Raw genomic sequence first — 15,760 nt, forward strand, 5'->3', positions numbered from 1 at the left:
TTGACTTTTGCAGTCGCTTCCAAACCAGTGTTCAATTCTAACCTCTCCCTTCCCCAGTCCATCGCATTTTCTAGATGGCCCTTCTAAGTCCACACTTAATCTGTTACTTCCGGAGCTCGCACTTTCTACAGAATCAAGTTCGGGTGCCCTACTGACATTCAAGGCTTTGCACAGTCGAAATTCTACATATCTATCTGTACTCGTTTCACGTTACTTCCTCTGTGTGTGCCTGTTGTTCTCGATAGTTTTTGTAGTCTTCCGTAAGCTCATTCCCCTATGCTCAGACCAGTCCCTCTCTCTTGAATGTCCATCTCAAGTTCCAAATCATTTTTCAAGGCCCAGATTAAATATCATGACTCGATGACCACCCCTTTTTTTTTTAATCACTGAGACCGAATGAGATTTTCTCCTTCTTTGAAGGGTTATAGGACTGACTGGGCCATTAGGGTCGCCATTTGGAGTAGAGATATTTCAGTACCTGCATCATCTCACTCGGTTGCACATTTCTGGAGAGGAAGGACTATATCGTAAACATCTTTTGCCCTTCACAGCACAAAGCTCACAGCCTCCCACGTACATAATCAGTGCATCATGTTAGTTTGAATGAATGACACTTACAAGAAATGATTGTAAATAAACAGGCCATTTTACAGCATCTTCCTACATTAGACTATATTCTCTTGAATGTTTAACCTGAATATATTTTTCTGGGGGTCTTTCCAGCTAGTTCTTCGGTAGGTGAAAAGATAATAACACTGATTTCCCCCTGCGTGATTTTTGTAAGACAGAAGCAGAAAAAGAAAGCATACTTTTGGTCTGCACTGAAATAAAATCTTTTCCAGCTATCTTATAATTTTATTGCAAGATACAAATGCAGGCTTTATAGATCTGAAAGGGACTCATTCTGCAAAGTCAGCAAAACCATACTATGAAAATATTTGTTGGAATCTAGCATCGGCAATTTAAAAAAAAAATTGACAGATTGTGCTTTTCTTTTTGCTGCTTTATTTTTAATGACTCATGAAACTATTGCAATCTCTCTCTTCACCCTGCCCTTGTTTGACCTTTGTATTGGCGACCTAAAATTAAGTGAGTTGGCAACGAGGTTTGCCTTCTTCTAAGATGTGATCCTAGTAGAAAATGTCATCCAAAATGAGCTTTTAAATTCTTATTTAGAAAGCAGTAGGAAGATTTTTGCATGGTTAAAAGTACCTCTGTGCCAAATGAAAACATCTATACAAAAAAATTTTTTTAATGGACACTCCCTGAGGATATCGTCAAAATGGCCTCTCAACGAAGTGGAAATGGTACAGCATCTCCTGGGAGGCGGGGGCGGGGTGTGGAGGCAAAGTGGCTCTATATTTGCACTTAGCAAAACAGCTCAAACACTGGAGAACGGAACGTTTGGATGGCATGAGGGTTAGAAATGGCCCAAATTCCTGCAGTTCCTCCTACAAAGAGGTGGAATCTATCGCCCCACTCCTCAAATCCAGGCCATGCCTTGTGACCTGTTCTGATCAAATTAACAGGACAGAGCGTACTCGTGCAACTTACAAGCAATGCCTCCTGAGGCCTTGGTGCCTCCATTCTTACTCTCTGAGATTCTGTCGCCTTGTGATGAAGACCAGTCTGGCCTTCTTGGGAAGGAGATGGCACTGGAGATAGAGACCCTAAACATGTGACCAGTGCCACGTGGAACCAGCCAACCCCCAGCCAACATGTAAACTGGCCGCAAACCAGCCGTGGCCCCGGTGATCCTGTGTAGAACAGCAGCAGTGCCCAGCTGAGCTCAGTCTACCTCAGCAGCGCCCTGAATGGTGGCAATCCAGAATCCCGATGGTTGTTGCAAGTCACCAAGCTTTCGGGTGTTTGTTACTCAGCAATAGAGTAGAGGCGAACTGGGGAATTTTGTAATAGAACGTGGAAATTTCAAGAATAACAAACTGAATAGTGAATATAATGTATTTCTAAATAAATTGGAATGGTTCGTATATGATCTTCTACTTCTTCCTCGCTACCAAGAAGAACTCACCTCCATGACATCTTTTCAACGAGGTAATAAAGCCAAAGAAGTATAAAGAAGCTCTCACATCAACAAATCTGTGTTGAATGTCTGTCGTGTACCAGGCACTGTCTAATCCCTAGAATCCAGCCGTGCACCCAACAGAGAGAGAGAGGGAGAATTATTTTAAACTGGGGTCGGAGAGTGGTACCTTTTTTTAAGAACTCTGGTGTTATAAATTTTTGTTAAAGCCTGATGATAAAAAAACATTATGAAGGAAATTAAATCAGACTAAGGATTAAATCATGACAGGGTAGGGGAGGATCCTTCCAGATGCATAAAACAGCAGGAGCACAGTGTGATGGTGGGGGTGGAGGGGACACAATGGCACTTGAATGGAACAAGAAGACCAGTAGGGTTGGTGAGGCGTGTGTGGTGGGGAGGACCCAGCGGAAGAGATGGCGCGGCAAACACAGCGTTAGGAAGGACTTTGGATTTTATTCAAAGTGTGACGGGAAGCCTCATTAGAGAAGGAGAGTGATGTGATGACATTTCCCCTTTAAAAGGATTACTTTTCAAAGGATTATTCCACTCTGTGGAAAATGAAGCGAGGGGAACCGAGAGGATAAGGAGGGAGACCCGTGAGGAAGCTATTACAGAAGGCCTGATGAGGAGCCTTATGGAAACAGTTTGCCCAAATGTAATTTTCGTTTGAGGTCCTAAAAATTTTAATACCTAAAAAGTAATATGTAAGTGGAAAGAACATAGGCTCTGGAGTGATACTGTTTTTACATCCCTTGGATTTATGTGATGTCATGCAACCTACATGGTGTTTGCAAGCTTTAGTGTCTTTGTAATTCATTGAGTTGCTATAAGGATTAGAGACATAATGTATATTATGTGCCAAACTGAGTGTTTGGCACATAATACACTCATAAGTGGTAGCTGCGCTCTTTAACCAGTTCTTGTAAATATGCGATTAACTATTTACTTACTTTTAAAGTAAAGAATCCAAAACAAAGACCAACCATGCAAAATCCAGTGCTAGACAGCAGGATAGAGCAAATGAATTTGATATGATGAGAATGTCAAATTCGAATTCCACGCTATTTGAGAATTCATACTTCAATAAATATTAGTGCCATAGAGATGTAGAATGTCTGAATTTTTTTATTTGCGCTATTTATGTCAACAAAACAAAAGTAATGTCTAATAGCACTTTATAGTTTCCAACCTATATTCACATATTTATCTCAAGGACTTAACCCCGATGTTCTGACATGACTATTTTTATTCTAACTTCTACTTCATAGTCTTGAAAATAGAGGCTCAGAAAGTTACCTTTATATGCAAAATGACATCTAGAAAGGTAAGTTTGTATTAGATTCTGATTTTAAGTGATGTCAAACTTCCTTTGGCAAAATTTCGTTCACTGCTTGTCTATGGCTCATTAATCACTACCTGACTCCAGAGGGCTACGATTTTGAAGACCTGAGAAGTTAGAATAAAAGAAAAAAAGACTGAAGAAAAGTTTCTTTAACATTAAAGAAGTAAAAATATGAAACAAAAATCTAACTAATTAAAAGTATATCAACCTGTCACTTGAAATACCAGACTGGATAGTTTGGGGATCGTAATAGCTACCTTAGAAATGAGAATATCGGCCACGTTGTTACCAGTTGGTACAAGGAAACCATCCAGCTTTTCCACAAACGTTGGTTATGTGAAAATTCTCAAATGAGTTATAATTTTTAAGAGTTGCTACTGAGTGAGTTTTTCCATAATCCTTTGAAATTATAAATAGTAGTTACTTCTCTCTCTCTTTTTTTTTTTTCCCCCTAAGAAATAAATAGGCCAAGCCAGAGAACTTTGTAGATTTTTCAAAAGTCCTCCTATATTAGAAAGCTTGAATGGCAGTTTTGATTAGTACTAGAAAATGACATGAATTTTCAAAGCTAATAAAGCTAGGTCTCTTTTACAAATCCAGACTTAATTTAAAAAAACTATCTATGTGCTATGGACTGAATTGTGTCCTCCCAAATTTCATATGTTGAAGCCCTAACACCCATGTGACTATATATGAAGATAGGACATTTAGGAAGTAATTAAGGTTAATTGAGGTCATAAGGGTGGAACCCTAATCCAATAGGATTAGTGTCCTTATGAGAGAAGGGGGGGACACCAGAGAACTTTCTGTCTCCACCGTGTAAGGACACAGCAAGAAGATGTCCATCTACAAGCCAAGAAGAGAGCTCTCACTAAAACTAAATCAGCCAGAACCTTGACCTTGGACTTCTCAGCCTCCAGAACTGTGAGAACTAAACGTTTGTTGATTAAGCTCCCCAGTCTATGGTATTTTGTTATGGCAGCCTGAGCTAAGACATTATGTATATAGTATCCAAGCTTTGGCCCCATTTTGGATGCTAAATCTAGAACAGAAATATCCATCCTTTTAAATTATGGTGGTCTTTTTTTTTTGGTTTTCAGGGCATTTTGAGGACTTCCACACAATTGTTGTTTCTTTCCAGCTGATTGGAAAAACACACCATACCAAGAATTTCAATGACACTAAAATTCAATGACATTAAAATGATTCCACATTTACCCATCACAATATATTGTGCATTTGAAAAGTAGTGCATACATATGCAAGACTTGTGATTTATGTACTTTGCACGATGGTCTCAGGATTCTTAAACCCCCTGCAACAAGTCTATGAATATGCCCCTGATCTTGGGGCCAATCTACAATTTATCAATGAGGATGATTAAGTACCTGTTAAAGCAGTACTGTACCCTACAGGTGCTATAACTAGCTACCTGTACTGGCTCTTCAAACTGTACACTTTTATTTCCGTTGATGACCATCACTTAAATAAAGCAGAGGGTCTTCTGACCCACGCCTAGTAATTGCTTTCTGTTTGGCTTAGGGCTTTGGAATGTCAGAACCGTAGTTGAAAGGCAACTTAAGAGACAACCTAATTCAATTCCTTCTCATACAGAGTATGAGAACTTACAGTGGCCTTATCTAGAGGCGGAAACTGTACTTCAATGCAAATCTCCTTTAAGCTACATTATTTTAATGCTAATTTTGTGTTTTAATAGAAAGCTCATACGCATTTTAAAACTTTTCAATCACACATTTTTGTCAGGTTTTGGAGCCTCTGAAGATCCCTTCTAAGTTTGCAATGTGCCTCTTCAGTGGTCACTGTTTGGGGGTCACTCTTCTGTATTTATAGAAGATAAACTGAGATGTTAATGATTCACCCAAGACTACCCCAGACTTTCTCTCTGGCCTCTTCTTTCTCACCACTCAGCCTGGGGATGATCTCCCAGGTTCATTCTTACATAGGTGAAAGGTTTCTACCAGAAGCAGATAAACGTATACTAGCAAATAGGTTCTGCTTCATTTAATAAATGAATCAACATAAACACGTCTCACAGTGCCTGAGATCTAGGCAGTCATGCAGTTGAACTGCAGAGCCTTGATTTTGTTATTTTGAAAGATCAAAATAAGTTATGTTGTGTTTCCTTGGCCATATAGTTTACCTCTCTGCATAGCACGAGAGATGATTGCTTCGGTGAGAGAGATCGTTACTGGAAAAATGGAAACTGTTTTATAATGGAAATATTGCTGGAATCCCAAATTTTGTGTTACACAATAATCTGACCTCACAATAAATTCTCTCCTTCCCTCTGTCTCCTTCCCTTCCTCCCTCCTTCCCTCCTCTCTCCTTTCTCTCTCTCTCTCTCTCTCTTGCTCTCGCTTTCAAAGTAGAAAAGACTCAAAATCAGTGAACTCTAACACACACACAGACACTCACATACACCTAATCTTACATTCTTGGAAGTCACTTAATTAAACTTGTGAAGAATTAATAAAATAAATCATACTTATAAAGAGTCATAGACAAGATATAAGGGGATAGACAATCTGCAGTTAGATCAAGTATATAAAAATCTTTAGAGAAATAGTGAAGGTATGTGTAAAAGGTGAGCATAATGAGAATGGTCTGATATAATCAACGAGGGATAGAGAAATCGATTTTAAATCTTCTGATAAACTCAATTATATTCCATGTAATTGTTCTTAGTGTCTGAGAGAGTATTTCTATAGTACTTGCTGGCATATACTAAAGGCCACTTGAAGGAAGTATGTAATTGTTTCTGTGGTGTTGAAATTGTGTGAAGCTAATTTAGTAATCCTTTATATTCTGTTTATAGACTTTTTGATTGTTTAAACACATTGGTCTAATGTGATTTATTGGAAACCCAGTGAAAGAAAGCTAAATACTATCAGTCACTTTTTTATTCATAGAAACACTTATATAACCTAAATATCTGCCCACACCACATTCCCTCCAGGTCACCTTCTTCTAATGTAGTTGGGAAGGGGGGTGGAATGCGGTTCCCACGTCTCTTTGCGTGTAGTCTGCTCCACGTCTGGGAACCACCACTCGCTCTGCTGGGCTGCTCCTGCAGGTCCAGGAGGCCTTTCTCTGTGATTGTCCCTCTGGCAGAAGAACTGCGTGCACGAGGAAGTTCGTTCACACTTGCAGTCACTGTCATGAATTCAATGCATAACGGACTTCTCAAAGTGACAGAACTTATTAGTGACCAAGCCTGTGAGAACTGGAGATGAGGTCACCTGTCTGCAAATTTAATGTCTGAGATCACACCATTTTCCCTTCCCATCAGCCCTTCCCCGCCTTTACCCACGACTTTGTCAGAATGTAGCTATGCCTCTAGCACACTGCTTCTTTTTGAGAGACTAGAAAACATGTCCTAAAACTGTGCCAGAAGATTATACTGTGATAACAACTAAAAGGAAAACCTGAGTGACCATTAAAAGTCTCTCTTAGAACTAGACTCGTAGCCATTGCTGAGATCCCATACATTCTATTAAAGTGTTTCTCCCTAAAAATGTGTTGTATCTTATACACATGAGACGAATGATTTCTATATAAATGAGTGAACAAAGATGATGTGGTGATGCTTCAATAAAATGCTTACAACGAAATCGTATTTTATAAAGATTCAAACTCTAATCTCTTGCTCGAAATTTAGTAGAAGTGGATATTTTCATATGTTTCTGTTAATGCGATTTCATTTGCAGTAGTAGTGGAAAAGATTGCACTCTATATTAATCAGGTCATCAGAGTTAGTATTTAAAAAAAAAGATTTAATGGAAATTTATATATCAGTTATTTCATAGAGCAATTTTAAGCTATTGACATTGAAACTCTGTGTTGGGTACAAGTATCTGATTTACAATATGACAAGGAGTCTTTAAAGACTTTTGAAAGTATTTGTTATCGAAACTCTATACTAACTGTATATAACATTTTGTGGCCTTGCGTCTTCTGATATATGTTAGTGGTTTGATTCCAAGAATCAACAACTGATACTTTTAAGCATCTTCACATATTTTTCAATGCTTTATGTGAAGAAACACAAAGTGGTTGTATATAATATATATTATAAAAAAGAATACAAATGAGGGATAATAATAATTCCTCCAAATCCCATCACCTAGGAATAACCAATCAGTGTATGGTAAATATCTTTGATCAATCAATCGATCTATCAAATCCGAGAGTATAAAGAGCTAGATAACAGAGTAGATAAATATGTAGATTTATATTTAGATGGATGTAATTTTATAAAATTGGGACACACTTTGAGTACTGTATTTGAGGAAAATAATGAATTCAACTTTGTATCTACTGGCCTTTGGTGACATGTATGCCATCTGCAGGCCACTAGTTTCAAACTTTTGCCTCAAAAGGTTCTCTTAAAGTTAAAAATTTGGGTTGCATATTGTTTAACACTACATTTCTATATTCAGATTTATTTATTGATTGCATGTTATGAAGTATGATTCTCGACTTAGACTATTAATTAATTTTTATGGTTGATATCATTTTCACTCTAATTTATCACCGTGATAACTAAAATGTTCCATTTCTCTGAACATTATTTCTGTGGAGTCAGATCTCACGATCTAAAGCTTACTACAGCTTCTCCGTTCCTGGGACCACGTTGGATTCACCTCTTTTAAGAAAGTCTCTTTGTGATATATTCCCTCTGTATTTGTATGTATCAGAAATCTGTTTCTTGTCTTCATACCTAAGTTACAACTTTGTTGGACCAACTTTTTTCTTTCAGTTTGCTGTACACATTGTTTCTTTCTACCGGATATTATGGAGAAATATTGGACTGTCCAAGGTTTTAACCTCCTTATAGATAACTCGTTTTGTCTTTTTAGATACTATAAGATTTCTTTTTTTAATCTGTGAGAAATCTCACCGGGAAATTTCTTAATACTCAAAATTCTATTGTAAATTTTCTCAAACATGGCATACAGATTAGTCTCGATCTCAGAAAAATTGTTCTAACATTTTAAAAATACTTTTCTATGCCAACTACATATATATATACTCATTTTCTCAATAATTTATATAATGATCTGTCTTAGACATTTATTTCATCTTTCTTTCATATGTTATCCTGTGTACATTTCTCAAGACTGTTTTCTGTGACCTGACTAGTAATTTCATCATATTTGTTCTCTTGTTACTATTTATGAATTAATCTCTGTAATTTTTTCCTGAGTGCCACCGGTTCACTCTTTTTCTCTCTCTTTTTTTATTTTATTGTGTCCGTTGGTTTCTTGGATTAACATGATTTTTTATATCATAGAGAACTGTTTTTTAACTCTTTGTTTGTAAGGAGATTAATGTACACAAGAAATACTTTAAAATAGCATTACCTTTAAATGCACTATATAGTCCTTGTGAAATGATTTGTATAAGAATGTAATATTTTGGGTATATATTAACAACTGGAAGGAACCTTTGAAATTATAATATTTTTTCATTTATTATGAAACTATCTTTGAGAAGTAATCAGTTGATTCAATGCTAAATAACTTTACCTAAGAACTTCAGTTCACGATGAAATGAATTTAGAGTTCAGATGCTATTCCTGCATATGGCAATGTGAGGCATTCATAAAAATTATCCATCATAAAATCAACAGCCATGATAGAAGTGAAGACAACATTTGGGTTAGGAATTGCATAAACTGCATATTGCAAACTGGTTAGACTACAGTTAAAGTTACTTTTTCCCTGTATTTCTGGTGTACGTCTTCTGTTTGTTCACAGCTCCATATTTCTAGGCATGTTTGAGAAGATGGATTTTTGGATTTATAGCTACCTACTGTGCCATCTCCTTTCAGTAACAGTTGGTTTCCTAAAAAACTGGCAACTAGACATATCACAGTAGTGTTTTATTTTATTTTGTACAGTGTTAGAAATAGTTTGCTTTTGAGAAGAAAAGGAAAATCTTTGTGCCTGAAGTGACTTTTGACAACTCTAAGTACCATTACTCCTAGAAAATACAAGATGCGATTTCAATAATTTAATAGTGCCAAAATGTCACATTTTTGAGACAGCTATTTTATGACTTTCCGAATAACTGAACCAAACACCTCTCCCTGGAATTCAACAACCTGTGCCTCTGAATTCCTTGGTAAACAATAAAGTGTCTTCCTCTTTGAATAAAAGTTGCCACGACAATTGGCAAGCACGAGTTGGAGAAATCAAACAGCAGGCTCTAGTCTTTAGATTTTCAAAATTTTCAAAGATGTGATATTGTTTGGGACGACTCTGATTTTAGTCAAAATGAAGGTGTGTTTTCACATAGCCATATCGATTGTAATTAGGCAAACATATATTTTTGTAGATAATCCATCATTTAAACATAATGATAGTCTTACTCTATATTAACTTCAAGACTATGTCTTGATTAGTTAGAGACTTAGGGATGAAGGTAAACACCAAAGTCATTTTAGATATGTCGATTGTAATAATTATGTTGAACTCTGTAGTGAAAGTTTGCAATTTTAAAGAGAATATCTATCTGGTAATTATATGGAAATGTGGCAGCATCATAGAACCTGTCACATAATTCACCTGTAAATTACACCTCTGACCTTAGTGTTGCTGAACTCTTTATAATATTTCTAGGAATAGGGAAAAATTACAATTTTTTACTTGAACTTATTGACAGTTTCCTTCAAAACCACCCTTTTATATGATTCATTGAAAAATTAAATGAATCATTACCATTTGTTATTCAGACTTGATGATTTCCGGCAGGTTAGATCCAAGTTTCCATTCCTTCTGTGTGATTAACTCCAATACCAGGATTGAACAGGAGATGTTGTCATATTTACAAATCTATGGATACAGTGACCTTATTCAGTGTTACTTAAATTAAGTCTTTTTCGTTTGTCAGTTACAGTTCTTTTATTGACAATTACCCAACTAAAGGTGTTGTGACATTAAAAGAGACTGAATGATTTATTCCGGGAGTAAGTCACACTGAGATGTACCTGATCAAGGATCTGTCTTTGCTCTGTGGTGACTGTGGTTACGTCCTTGCTTGTTTCTCTTAGGCAGAGTTTCCTCATGGCATCTATGTAGTGACAGTAGTTCCAAGTCTCACACCTACACATCTCAGTAATAAAAATACGGGAAATCATCTCCTCGCAACCTAAACTCCTGGATGTCTCACTCGCCTTTCTCAAGTGTGTGCTCATGATGCCCACTTGCCCTTGTGGCCATTGGAATGACGTGTAGAATGGCTTGTGCCAATGTCAAGGAAGGTACCCGCCTCGGAAGCCTCCAGTTGTGAAGCACCGGACAACAGGGAGGAGTTGAATACGTGTTGGAGACACAGCCACATTGCTTCTTACCCTTCCAGAGCCCACGCATCAGTGTTTTAATCTTCTGGAAAGGAGTCTAGAAACCTCTAGGAAATCAAATGTCTCTTGGGCTGCGTGGAATATTATTCCTGCTTCTTTCTTTTCATCTCCTTTTTTCCTCCTTTCTCTGCAGAACTTTCTTATCTTTCATCATGGGTGTACATACAATTTGTATGTGATACCCAGAGTTTAATTGGAGTTTTACCTAGGGTACTTTTTTTTTTTTTAATCTTGTCATTAACATTTAATCACTGTTCTCAAGATTTACATTTAGGGTCATATTTTTTCTTTTAGTCATGTGGCAAAATCTATTTAGAATATTTCTTTCTTTTATGTAGTCAGTTTTATATATATATTTAACTTGATGACTTGTGAAAAGGTATGTGGGATTCTTGTTTTGATGGGATTTCAAGAATAATTGGTTTTTATTTAATTACCACTTAAATAATAGATTCATTAGAAAAAAAAAAATTTACATTCCAAACTCTATTATTCATATCATAGACCCTCTATTCACTAAACATTGTTCTTACAGAACCCGAAAGTTTTAAATTTATTCTACCTACCAGATTCTTCAAATTGATAAGCACAATTACATTTCATGGTAAAAAAAAATTAATTGCAATTTGAATTAGTCAAGAATCATATGATTTTTCTGGGTGTTACCCAGCAAAAAAAATGTCTCTTAAAACATTTAAATCTCTTCAGTGAGTGAGGAACTTGAAAACTAAAGGTTCTGTGACAGGCACCATGGTGATATCAATGAGAACGAAATAAAAGTAGAATTTAATAACCCAAATTTTAGAGTATTATCTCTAGTTCTAGGACCATTAACTGAAAACAGGCCCTAATATAGCCCTAATTTTAAAGAAGAGAAATTTGAATTTGTTGCCACTCAATAGTAATTATAGTTCAGGTTTTCAGTAAATGGTTCCAAAAGTGACATTTTTTGTTTGGGCAGCAATTAGAGATCGCTAACATTTCTGCAGCACAAAGACTATTGTACACAGAGTGTACCTTTTCCTCTAAGTTTTGTTTATTTAACAGTTTTTTCTAAAGAGGCTTATTAATTTAATATTTTAAAAAATCTAATTCACTTAGAGATTACTTAACTCCTTTGACTACTTTGAAGAATACTGACATTTCTAATTTCACAGCATCGTTTTTTGTTTGTATTTTAAGAATTCTTTTCTTTTGAGGGCTGGCTGTTTTTTTGTTTTGTTTTGTTTTGTTTTTTCCTTTTAATGGAACTCTGTCTATAACTCTGTAAATTACATAAGTTGGTATATAGAGACTTAAATGGTTCTTTTCTTTCCAGCTCTATTGAGATATAATTGACATGTAGCATAGTGTAAGTTTAAGGTGTACAACATGTTGATTTGATACAATTATATATTGCAAAATGATTACCACCATAGCATTAGCTAACACCCCCATTGCATCACGTAATTACCCATTTATTCTTCGTGAGGAGAACATTTAAGATCTACTCTTTCAGCAACTTTCCAGTTTATAATACAGTATTAACTATAGTGACCATGCTGGACAGGAGATCCCCAGATCTTATTTATTTGATAACTAGAAGGTTGTACCCTTTGACCAACGTCTTCCCATATCCCCAAAACCCCAGCCCCTGGTAACCACCGTTCTATTCTCTGTTTCCATGAGTTTAGCTTTTTTAGATCCTACATATGAAAACATACAGTACTTGTCTTTCTCTGACTTAACTTCACTCAAGGTTCGTCTATGCCCTCTGTTCTTGATGTGCATTATTCTCTATTATTACAGGAGGACACAGATCACAATTACTATACATCTCGAATATACGGTCCATCTGATTCTGCCAGCCGTGATCTGTGGGTGAACATAGACCAAATGGAAAAGGACAAAGTGAAGATTCATGGGATACTGTCCAACACTCATCGGCAAGCTGCAGTAAGTGCTTTGACATTTTGAAGGTTTTGTTTTTTATTTTCGCTGCAAGAAAATTTTTGCTCTGATTGGCACATCAACATTTTCAAGTATATTTGGTTCTGCAATTTAGATTAATAATTGCATATAAGATATGGAAACTGATTTATTTTGAGAAGCCACCATTAATTTAATTATTAATTAATTAAATAAATTAACCATTAATTTCCCTAATAAGAGGATGAGTTGCATATTCAAAATTGAGATTGACCTGGATGATTTTCAGTTTTCTTATAACCTGTGAGTTCAGAGAACATTTTTCAGTTATATTTATTTGATATCTTCTGTTTTGCCTGGGTTTATTACTCTTGGTCTGAGAAAGATGTAACCACAAATATTTATGATTCAGATAATATACGTAGACAAAATTATGGATTTAAGCGACATTTGACATAAATGAAAAAAAATTAAATCCAAACATATTTTAAGCCTGATTTCATCATTTTCCAGCTGTGGTTCCTTAAACAAATAATATAACTATTCAGAGACACAGTTTTTGCGTCTATGTGTTGGGGACGACAAGGGACATTAATGCAGGTCTCACTTACCTTTCTTGGTCACTAGTATCCTGTCCTACTTGTTAGGCTGGATGCAAATGTGTAGTAGCTTTTCAGTACTTAAAACAATCCTAAGACTTAAATCCTACCATCCAGGTGTTGCAGACGAGAAAACTGAATCTTGGAAGCTTCAGGTAACCTACTGAAGGGATCCCCAGCTAGAAAGTGATAAATCGATTGATTTTTAACTCAAAATGTATGTGTGTAAAATTCATCACACGTGGTTCTCAATAGTTTGTGCTAATCATTTTCTGATAAAGCAATTTAGTTTTGCTATCATAGATAACAGCCATGATCTTACCATCGATGAAGCGGTGTCTGGTTCAGTCTAGTATGACTGAAAGCGCGAACAAAACAAATGTCACCTTTCAAGTGCTGTGCCATTATTGATATGTAGAGTCAGTGGCTGCAGTGATTTAAAGAGGCACTGATTTGACAAATGTAAAATATCAAACTTTGGGGCCACAGCCTTCATTGTATATAGGTAGACTTTCCTATTTCAGGAGGTCAACTTCTAACAGTTGAAATGGAAATTAATTATAATCCACCGTGATAACTTTTTGAATTTTCAGTATAGGGCATATGTTTTTTAGGCTGAAAAGCAAGCAAAGTAGTTACTTCTCTTGGCAGAGTTTTCCATATTTGAGCCACCCTAGCTGAGATGACAGATTTAGAAAGGATTCACTGCTGGATTTAAAACAGATCTTTAAAAGAAGAGAAAATGAGAAAGATTAGATTAGGACAATGTCTATCAGAAAGTTATTGCATTTGAAAATCTCCTCACTATATTACAGTGCCTAATGGTGTAAAATATACTTTGTAACAGTTTGAATGTTGCTATAGCCAACTGGAGATTCCTTGAAGTGGCCCAGGTCTGGTGTTGGCTACTGTGGGTGACGTCACTAGGCACGGAAAGGTTATCCATTAAAATGTTAGCTGATTTCTTCTTACACACTTACATCATCACCATCTCTTTCTCCTATGCTCTCCCAGAGGTGAGACAGTTCGTATGTTCTCTTTTTCCTTGAAGACTTTTTTTTTTGCCTTTGGAATTCAGAGTTTTGCTTGGTTGCCTTGTGACCTCGGTTCTCTAGTAGTTTCGAGAAAAATTAGGATGCTGCAAGTGACCGATTTTTTCTTACCGTTAATGTGAGACCGACACTGTTGCTTTCAACACCAGAGATTGACCTTGACACAAATGGAAAGACTTGACTTTGTGCTGATAACTTATCTGGTGCTCTATGTGCTGATTTTTAAATATATATCATTGGCTTCCTCAGAATGGGTCAGATGAAGATAAAGGAGTGTCTGACTTGGAAGCATGTATTTTTTAAAAATATTTTTTCCTCCCCCACCATGATTTATAAATGTGGTCCAAACAACATTTTAGAATCTTAGATTAATATTCTAGAAAGAAGAGGAGGGTGGAAACAGAGTAAGACTTTTCCCTTTTCTCCATGAATAATAATATCTTATAATTTTAGGGCAGAATAAAACTGAGAAATCATTTAATTCACAGATTTCACATGCCAAAACACACTGCTTTCTCTTTCCTTTTATAATGTAAGTCACAGTTATTAGTATTTATGTTATATATGTATACAGTAATTTGATTACATGTTCTTTCAAATGTCCCCATTGTCCTTTTCTGTTTAAATCTGTCCATTGTCCTTTTTCGTTTAAATAACATTTCTTAAGTCATTATTGCAAAAGAAGCACATGTTCAAACCTAGTTTACCTTTGACAGATTACAGGAAGGAGCATATCTTCTTAGATAAAGTGGGAAAATATGCATAAGTCTCTACCATATTGCAAGCAATGAGCCAGACACTTTAGAGTCAACTACTGGTACTCATTTGGGTTTTTTGTCGTTTATTCAAAGTTGCACGGTTGTCAAGTTGCAGACCTAGAAGTTTCGGACAACAAACCTAGGAACCAGTCTATACCTGTTTTTTTTCCTCTGTGTGGACCTTTAAATGTCACAATTTTGAGATTTTCTTCTCTACTTATATATCATTATTTAATTCATTGCTGGGTACAAAGTTTGATTCCATAGCAGTCAAATTAGAATTATTCTGCCTTCGGAAAGTACCGTTTGTGAAATTCTGATGCACAACTTGGTAACACTGTCCTGGAGGAAGGAGTCCAGGGTTGTAGACATTATTAAACTATGGCTCCAAAACTCATTTTTTTGGATTCTGGCCTCTCCACATCTCAATTTGATAACCTGGAAGAAGGAGAAAAAATGCCTGCCCTGCCTGCCTTGCCTCCCTTCCAGTGCTATTTCAAGAGTAAAAAGGAAAAAATATGAAAGGATACTAAAAACATCAAATAAAAATGAGACTGTAAGTCATAGTTTTTTGAGAGTCCTAATTCTTTATAACAAAAAATAACCCTCAAATAAGTTATTTTCCTTGTACCCTGTAAGAGTCTCCCTGTATACATAGATAGGTAGATAG

The 15,760-nt window shown here is 36.1% G+C and overlaps 1 protein-coding gene across 2 annotated transcripts in view; it reads left to right on the forward strand.

The window, feature by feature from the left end:
• PLXDC2 (plexin domain containing 2) overlaps positions 1 to 15,760 on the forward strand; it is a 366,773-nt gene that overhangs the window by 176,791 nt on the left and 174,222 nt on the right. For both annotated transcript variants that reach the window (XM_015585588.2, XM_025043487.1), the window contains exon 3: positions 12,562 to 12,708. In XM_015585588.2, the coding sequence (XP_015441074.1) occupies positions 12,562 to 12,708 (147 nt within the window). The remainder of the gene's footprint in view (positions 1 to 12,561; positions 12,709 to 15,760) is intronic.

Source organism: Pteropus alecto, unplaced genomic scaffold (assembly GCF_000325575.1).
Source record: "Pteropus alecto unplaced genomic scaffold, ASM32557v1 scaffold11, whole genome shotgun sequence".
NCBI lineage: Eukaryota > Metazoa > Chordata > Mammalia > Chiroptera > Pteropodidae > Pteropus > Pteropus alecto.